Below are 8,721 nucleotides of genomic sequence, written 5' to 3' on the forward strand. Positions count from 1 at the left end.
GGCTCTTCCCAGCCTGTCTGTCACTGACCGTGCTCACAGAGCACGCCTGGCTCCTGTCCGTCTTGTGCGAAGCCCTCCCTTTTGTTCTTCGTTATTGTTGACAGTGATGCTCCCCTCAGAGTTTCCCTGGGCCTCCGCCTCCCTTCCAGGAAGAGGTCTTCATTCCCGTCTAGTGCGTGAAAATTCTGCTCACCCAGTCACAGTAGCTCCTTCTTCGCTCATGCGTCCTCACTTTGCACAGATGTTTTCCGTGTGCACTTTTGTTTATCATGCCCATCGTATAAAAATAAAAAGGCACGAACAGCTAAGACGTACTGAACCCTGACCCGGTGCCAGGACCGGTGCTGCAGGCTTTGTACAATTACCTGATCGCCACCCCCTCTCCTGCCCTCCGCCACCCCCACCGCGGTGCCCTTCCTCTGCCAGCCACGGGGCAGGAGGCGCTGGTGTGGGGGCGCTGAGAGGCGGTGCTGGCGCCGTGGGCAGAGACAGGAGCCATCAGAGGAGCGTGCACAGGAGTCCCCGGCACCTCCAGTCTGATCTGCATGGCTGTTCCCGGGCAAGGGCGTTAGCAGGGGGGCCCACCAGAGCGGGGCTAGAGCCTCCGTGTCCTCAAAGGGAAGTTTTCTCCCTGGGAAGTGGGGTTATTGGAGCAGCCGGCTCCTCGGGGAGCAGTGAGAGGTTGCGGAGTGCTCTGGCTTTGTCTTCTTGCCTCCTCCCGGGACTCGGGGAGCAGCGAGAGGTTGCAGAGTGCCCTGGCTTTGTCCTCTTGCCTCCTCCCGGGACTCGGGGGGCAGGGGCCATTCAGAAGGTCACTCGGGTGTCATGTGTTTGCTCAGCCAGCGACAGAGCCTCCCGAGGAGCCCGCCGCCCAGTACCTGCACATCGCGGAGGCAGAAGAGGACGTCCAGGGCACGCAGGCCGCCGTGGCCGCGCTGCAGGACCTGAGATACACCTCCGAGAGCGGTAGTGTGGGTGTTACCTGTGGGGGGGATCCTGGGGGTGCGTGTGAAGGGGGTCAGGTCACTAACGTCGTTGTTGCCGCGGTCATGTGTCCATCCTGCCCTTTACACAGTACCCACCTCCCCCGCCTCTCCCTGACTGACCCCCGTGGGGCAGACACCCGCCTGAGGATGCGGATGTGGGCAGAGGCATCACGATGTGCTGTCAGCATAGAGCAGCCCTGATCTCCCTCCTAGTGAAAGATGGCCGGGCTCAGGGCTCCGTGTCCCGGAGAGCCACTGGGGTCAGGCCGATGGTGAGGGCAGGCGGGTATCTCAGGAGCCACCCGATAACATGGATTCTAATCTTTTAATTTTTTTAAAATATATTTTTTAATTGATTTCAGAGGGAGAGGGAGAGGGAGATAGAAACATCAAGGATGAGAGAGAATCATTGACCGGCTGCCTCCTGCACGCCCCCTGCTGGGAACCAAGCCTGCACCCGGGCATGTGCCCCAACAGGGAATCGAACTGTGACCTCCTGGTTCATAGGTTGACGCTCAACCACTGAGCCCCACCGGCTGGGCTGGATTCCAGTTTTTTGAGATGATTCAAGTAGAACCCAAGCTTAATAGGTTTGGGACTAGACGCCTGTCGCTTGGACAGTGAGACATCCCCGGGTGTTTTGCCCGGAGCCTGTTGCCGACCACCTGCCCGTGTGCCTGGGGCCCCCACCTCTGCCTTGACACTGTGGCTGGCGCTGCCCAGGCCTCCGTCTTGAGAGGTGGTCTTGTGTCACCACACTTAGGTTCAGAGCCTCTGGGCTGGAGCTCTGGCTGTTTGCATTCGGGGACCTTCGGGACCAGCGGCCTAAGGGGTCCCATCTGTTTCTTCCCCGTAAGGTGACCGGCTGGACCCCACAGCGGTAAACATCCTCCAGCAGATCATTGAGCTGGGCAGCGAGGCCCACGATGCCACGGCCGTGGCCTCCGTGGTTGCCATGGCTCCAGGGACAGTGACTGTGGTGAAACAGGTAAGGGCTCTTGCCTCACCTCCAACTCACTTCCCTAATAGAACCGCATGCGTGGGTCTAGTCTCACGCGTGTCCGTTTCTACCTGTGACTATCATGGAATCGTGTTTCCAGTCGCTCCGTGGATGGAAGTGTGTTTTGGGGGAAAGGTGTAATAGATTTGAAAATTCTCGGAACTTGTCATGCATTTCCTCTGAAGAATCCCAGCGTGGCAGTGAGCAGGATGCGGACACATTTGGGCACATGGTCATGAGATGCCCCCTTGGGGCCTGAGGCACAGTGAGCCCACGCGTGGGGGCAGCCAGAGAGCCAGGAGGGGCCGTGTGGGCTGGCCTCCTAAATCCCAGCACCCCCCCAACCAGACCCACACCGCGTGCCTGTGCCGGTAGGAAGAAGTGCTCCTTTTCTGAGTGAAGGTCACACCAGTGGGCTCACTTCCTCCTCTTCCGGCCTCAGGGGCTGCTGTCTGTCACAGTGCAGAGCGTCCGATCAGCAGACCATCCTTTTGTCTGTCCGCGCTCCTCTCTCTACTGTCTCCTGCTTCGCTGTACAGAAGCCGAGTCTCGGTTACACAAATACTTAAAAACCAAGAACACAGGGAGCCCCTCAGAGCCAGGATGGACAGCGCATCTGACTTAGAATCCAGTTCAGGCTCCTGGAGGAGGGATGTGCCGGTCACAGCCTCTTCCCTAGTTATCTGTACTTTCAGGCCCTCGGTCGGAGGCATTCAGTAGGTGCCGACTGCAGCAGCAGGGTCCCCGGGGTCCAGGAGACCAGGGCCTGTGCTCGAGGCGGTGACTCTAGTGAGAAAAAGACAGCACATGGATCAGACAGAAAGGATGTCACGTGGTGACCAGGAGCCTGGAGAAACGGGGAAAGGGGAGGGAGTCGCTGGGGCTGTTTGATGAAGGTTGTCGGGCAGATCTGTGATGTGGGAGCAGAAACCTGGGAGAGGTGTGTGTTATCAGAGCTACCCAAGGCCCTCTGTGCATTTAGCACTGAATTTTATAACGGAAGCCAAGAAGGAAAAGTGAAACAGCTAATTTAGGGAAGGGAGAGTGTTTTGCTGCCATCCTGGAGCTGGGGCCTGGGGGCCCCGAGGGAAGCCGCCCCTCCCGAGAGTGGAGCCAGCAGAGCGCTGGCCGCACAGCGGTGTGGTCCATGCTCCGTGGACCTGGAGGCGGCAGCAGTGCAGGCCTCGGCCGGTGTATGGATAATCCCCTGGGTTACGCTTTCTGTGCTGCTCATAATTCATCCGCAGGATGTGTTAGATCGGCATTTGGGGAGAACGGAGCGCCCGTCCCGGGGATAATGACACCGTGAAGCCGTATGATGTCTGCCGTGGAGAACAGTTTCCAGCCTGTGCTAATGGGTTAGGCCCTGGAGTGATGGACTTGAACAGCGAATGGTGACAGCCAGACAGGCAGCTGTAAAGGGATGGGGACAGGGCAGAGCACTGATTCAGCCCTCTCACTGTGGCCTGTGCTCCCTTCAGCTGCCGCCACCCTGCACCCTCTGCGAGGTCTCAGGATGTGGGGTCACCAAGGCTCAGGTCCAGCTCTTGCTGCTTCCCAGCTATTTGCCCTTTGATGAGTCCCTGGACCCTAGAAGCTTCTGTGTCCCCACTTGTAAGCCAGGACAGAAATGCTCACGCCACAAGATGTTGTGTGGAAGCTGCAAGGGCCGGGTTGACGTGGGGTTCCATGGGGTTCTGTGGGGACAGGGAGGGAGTCGGGGATGGAGACCCGGGAGTGCCCAGGCTTTGTGGGCTGGCAGACGGGCAGTGGGAGGGCTGGGGATAGAGTCCCAGAGGCCGTGGGAGCAGCTAGCCGGGCGGCACATTGTGCCAGGCAGCAGAATCTTCTGGAAAGGTGAATAGGGAACTCTGTCCAGGGATTTGGCCATTGAGTGGCGGCTAGCGGCCTAGGGCTATGGGCCCATGCTTGCTCCCGGCCCACCTGTCTCATCTGTTCACTGAACAGCAGGAGGCGTGTTGGGCACCTGTGGGGTCAGGGCCCATCCTAAATCACCGGTGTCCCCATGTATCCCCCCCCCCACAACCCCCCCTGTGGAAATGACAGGCCATTCAGAGGAGAAAAGCATTCGCCGTGTGTTCCCTCCCCCGCCCCCCACCCTGTCAGGTGCTTCCCCCCCCCCCCAGAGCGAAATGAATCAATATTTCTAAAGTGTTAGTTCCCAGTACATTTTCCCATTTAAATAAAATTGAAACAACAGTAAAAGAAGGAATAAGAAAAAGGTCTCAATTCACTCCAGAAAAACACATCAGACGAGATGCATTAATAATTCCACTCGGAGCAGCTCTCTGGCTCCTGGTGAATTCTGTCAGCGACTCGGCGTTCCTCCCAGGCCTCCCCTCTGTGGAGCCCACCCCAGGCCTTTCCAACTCCTCTCTGAGGGACCGTGGCCCCTGCCAGCTGCCAGCCCCTCCTGCCCATAGGGCGTGGTATAGTCCGAGCCAGTTGGGGTCTCCAGAGATAGCGTGGAGTCATGGCGTGTCACCCAGGGTGGGCAGGGATGGGAGGCCCCCCCCGCTGGCTGGGAAGGAGGCGCCAAGAACAGGAGCTCGTGGGAGCAAGCCCACCTCTCCCCTCTCCCCTGGAGTCACTGCCACCTTCGCACCTGCCCTCTCTACCTTGGCCAACCCCGCCCAGCCTGCACTGCGCCCCCGGGAGGGAGCGGCCCAGCCCCGCACCCAGGGCTCTTTCCGCGGCTGTGTCTTCCCCAGCAGACGGGTGTCCCACTGGGCACCGTGGCCTCTGGCAGCTAGTGGACCGTTACTCACGCCGCACCTGTACCGGGAGCGAGTGCAGCCGTGGAGAGGCCTGCGTGCGGTGGGCACGCGCTCTGGGGCGTCCCAGTGCTCCGTAAGCCGTGGGTGCTGTTGTCATGGCCGGACCCAGGGGCGGGCCCTGCGTGACGTGACCTCTCTTGCCTCCCGCAGGTCACCGACGAGGAGCCCAGCTCCAACCACACGGTCATGATCCAGGAGACGCTGCAGCAGGCGTCCGTGGAGCTGGCCGAGCAGCACCACCTGGTCGTGTCCTCGGACGACGTGGAGGGCATCGAGACGGTGACGGTCTACACGCAGGGCGGGGAGCCCTCGGAGTTCATTGTCTACGTGCAGGAGGCCATGCAGCCCGCAGAGGAGCCGGCCGGGGGGCAGCTGGCCCAGGAGCTCTGAGGATGCACAGCGCCAGGGCCGGGCTGCCAGGCTCTGCAGGGCACCAGGGGACCGGGAGAGCGGCTGCTGACCGGGGCTGTCCTTGCTGCTCTTCTCTGTGCTCCTTCCATCCGCTGGCCGCCATGGGGGCTCCTTGTCCTGCTTTGGGTGGGCAAGGTGATTGGCAAACGCAGCAATAGGGGACTCCCCCCCAGCACAACCCCCTCCCCCTTACCCTGAATGATCTGCTTCTGAAAAGACTTCTGCATCAGTTCTTCAGACAGGGCTCACACCGCATCGCCTCCTTCCAGAGACCCCCCCAGGCCCCATCAGCATCTTCCCGAGTCCCAGCCCCGACTCCTGACCCCACTGAGGTGCTGAATCTGCATTTGGGACTGCGTGCAGCCTGGTGAGAGGCGGCACCACAGAGCCGGGGGCCTGCGGGGAAGAGGAGGGGCAGGCTTATCACAGAGCCCGCCCCCCCCCCCCCCCCCCCAGGATCCAGGCGCTTATCATGGGAGTAACCACAATCCGTGACTCTTCCTCCGCCGTCCCAGGTGGGGCCTCAGCTTACAGTCTTGGCATTCTTTCGTTTTTAAAAAAAAATGCACTTTTTACTCTTCACCTCCTAAGGAGGCAGGTGGATGGAATAAAATCAGTCTCTGCCTGAGTATTTGTGTTCCCCTCCTGAATCAAGATCCCCCACCCCCCTCGACCCCCTCCATCTGCAGCCCAGGGCCCTTAGAATGCAGCCCTAATGCGCTTTCTCCTCTGAAGCATTTCGATTTGCTTTGGGGCCCAGTGTTGGGGGTCGGTGACCTTACCTGTCTTCTGTGCCAGCTTTCGATTTGCCGCCGGCCCAGACATGGCAGCACCTGTCCGTTCGCTTTGCATACTTTGTGCCCACGATCAGGCCTTCCCGACACTGTCGTGTGACTCAGGTTCCAGTCCAGGTGCTCGAGGGTAAGGCCTACACCTTTTGGAGCCCCTGCTCTGTGCACAGCACTGCTGACATCTAGGCGAGGCCTATTGCACCCTGCCCAGCCCTGGGTCGCCTGACATCACCCACCATCCCACTCACCAAGGTCAAGATTCGCTCCCTCTAAGGACCCTTTCTTGAAAGGCAACCTCGTGCAGGTGCGTCAGCAGGTGGGCAGGCGGACACAGTGGTGGTTGGTATGGTTGAAGAAGGCGGAGTCCTGAAGGCTGCTCTAATACAGGGAGGAAAGTGACAGCTTGCCCTAAGCCAAGAAGGGAAGTGTGTCAGGCCTTCAGGGGAAGGAGGGACACTTCCCAAGTGGGATGAGTGGAGAGCTTCCTGGAGGAGGTGGCCTGTGATCAGGGTTTGTAGACAAGATAGGGTTTGCGCTTGCAAGGATTGGAGTTAGGGGAGGGGAAAGGAATTCCTAAGTAAGAGTGGAGCTGACCCCTGGGGGCGGCATAGTATGGGCACAGTGAGCCATAAGCGTTCTGTTGGCTGGTGGACAGCTCTAAGGGGAAAGGCACAAAGATCAACCAGAAGCCAGAACCTAGAACAAGATGAGAGATGATGGGTATGGATTTACTCAGTAAGCCAGGGGGAGTTGGCCATCTGGTAGACCAGGGTGTGTAGGGCAGAGCAATATTCCAGAACAGTGATCTTGTCCATGCATCGGGTGGGCTGTGCACATAGTAGGAACACAATATTTTCCCTCCCGTTGTCCACGGTGAGTTCCTAGGAGAGTCCCATGATAAATGGCAGCCCAGACAGGGATGTATCATTTGCTCGCGTGTGAGCAGAGCGAGGTTCACACCCAGTGCTGCCTAACTGTGCAACTGCATTGTGCTCAGCTGTCCTCCCTCTCCTGGTCCTGTCACAGCGCCTGCTGTGTGTTCATTCACTCAGCGATGCAACAAAGACTGGCCGACTACCTCCAGCAGCCAAGCAGGCCTGGGCTGCGAACTAGGAACACAACTTACCAAGGACACAGGTCTGGGCCTCAAAAAGTCCACCACAGCGAGTGGGCGGAGGAGGGAACAGGTGATGGGAAGGCTGTGAAAGTGCAGGAGCCGAGCAGGCTCACTAGTGTGTCTCGGGTGGGTACCACACCCTCGGGTCCAGGCAGAGAAGGGCCAGCATCAGAGAGGCTTGGACTAACATGACCTGCCCAGGAAATGGCAAGTGTTGACCACGAGAAGGAATACACCTGCCCCAAAGGTCTCTTTAAGGCAGCGGTTCTCAACCTGTGGGTCGCGACCCCTTTGGCGGTCGAACGACCTTTTCACAGGGGTCGCCTAAGACCATCCTGCATATCAGATATTTACATGACGATTCATCACAGTAGCAACATTACAGTGATGAAGTAGCAACGAAAATAATTGTATGGTTGGGTCACAACATGAGGAACTGCATTTAAAGGGCCAGAAGGTTGAGAACCACTGCTTTAGGGTAACAGAGCCCTCGTTTGCAGAGGCCCGTTGTCAGCCCCATCCCTGCCCACTGAGCCTGAACCTTATCAAGGGGGCCCTGGAATCATATCTGACCAATAGGCTGAGACTTGCCCCCTGCCCCCGCCAATCAGAGGGGCACAGCTACATCTCATTTACCGACCAATCCGAGCGGCTCCATCGTGACCAATAGGGATGCATGCTTCTGACCAATCAGGACAGTGCTAGTTGCACCAAACCCAAGCAGGCAATTCTGGTTCTCAGAGGAGGGCACCCTAAGTTTCCCTCTGAGGCCGCGTTTCCTGTTTGCAAAGTGTTTACCTGAGTCAAGTTTCTCCTCCCACCTCCACCCCACAGAGGGGCCTCCTGGTGGCATCAGGTGGGCGGCTGGCCTTTTAGGTGACCGAGCAGTGAAGGCCGGAAGGAATGTGGGCCCGCCCAGCCCAGGGCCAAACTCCCCGCGTCCGTCCAGCCCATCACTGACTCCACCGGAGCCCGCAGGTAAGTGCCAGTTCATCCTCGCAAACCGAGCGGGACACGGGCGAGGCGGGCGGTTAGGACATATAGAGCCGCAGCTAGAAAGAGGCAAAGCCAGTTGAGAGCGGGCTGTCTGGCCTGGAACCCGCGCCCCTACCCCTGACCCTGGGTTGCAGCCGGAAACCCAGGGGCCTGGGCGTCTGGTCCCGGGAGGAGGTGCAGCGGAGGGAGGCAGGGCTCCTGGGTGAGGCCCCCGAGGTGCTGGGCATGGGAGGGAGGAAGGGAAGGAAAGGATTTTGCCACTTAATGCCATTGCCATGTTCTGAGGCACTGCTGCCTCCCTGAGAGCCACTGAATCGCCTGTGGCTTCGTCCCAGCCCTTACCGGGCAGGGCTGTCCGGGGTTTGCTCACAGCAGTGCTGGCCAGGAGGCTGTTTATTCTTCTATTCCACCCCAGCCCACCTGGGCCACTGGGGTCCTAGCAAGTTCACTGGTCTGCGATACAGGACTCCTGTGCTGGGGGGAAGGTCGGGGGTCTGGTTCTCCAAGGTTCTTTCCTGGGGAAGGGGCTGGCTCTTCTGATTCACGTGGTACAAGTAAAGCAATTATTAGCTCCCCCTGGGCCTTTGACTCGGTACTTTTTCATCCACCTGTTTGCTCAGGA

The 8,721-nt window shown here is 59.1% G+C and overlaps 1 protein-coding gene across 2 annotated transcripts in view; it reads left to right on the forward strand.

Moving 5' to 3' along the window:
* The window catches only part of ZFAT (zinc finger and AT-hook domain containing), a 59,135-nt gene extending 53,820 nt beyond the window's left edge, over window positions 1-5,315 (forward strand). Inside the window, exons 14-16 of one of the 2 annotated variants that reach the window (XM_036337606.1) lie at window positions 840-966; window positions 1,844-1,974; window positions 4,935-5,315. In XM_036337606.1, the coding sequence (XP_036193499.1) occupies window positions 840-966; window positions 1,844-1,974; window positions 4,935-5,174 (498 nt within the window). In that variant the 3' untranslated portion in view covers window positions 5,175-5,315. The remainder of the gene's footprint in view (window positions 1-839; window positions 967-1,843; window positions 1,975-4,934) is intronic. The other variant, XR_004972384.1, reaches the window with a different exon arrangement.
* The last annotated feature ends 3,406 nt before the right edge of the window (window positions 5,316-8,721 follow it).

Source organism: Myotis myotis, unplaced genomic scaffold (genome assembly GCF_014108235.1).
Source record: "Myotis myotis isolate mMyoMyo1 unplaced genomic scaffold, mMyoMyo1.p scaffold_m19_p_16, whole genome shotgun sequence".
In the NCBI taxonomy this organism is placed as follows: domain Eukaryota; kingdom Metazoa; phylum Chordata; class Mammalia; order Chiroptera; family Vespertilionidae; genus Myotis; species Myotis myotis.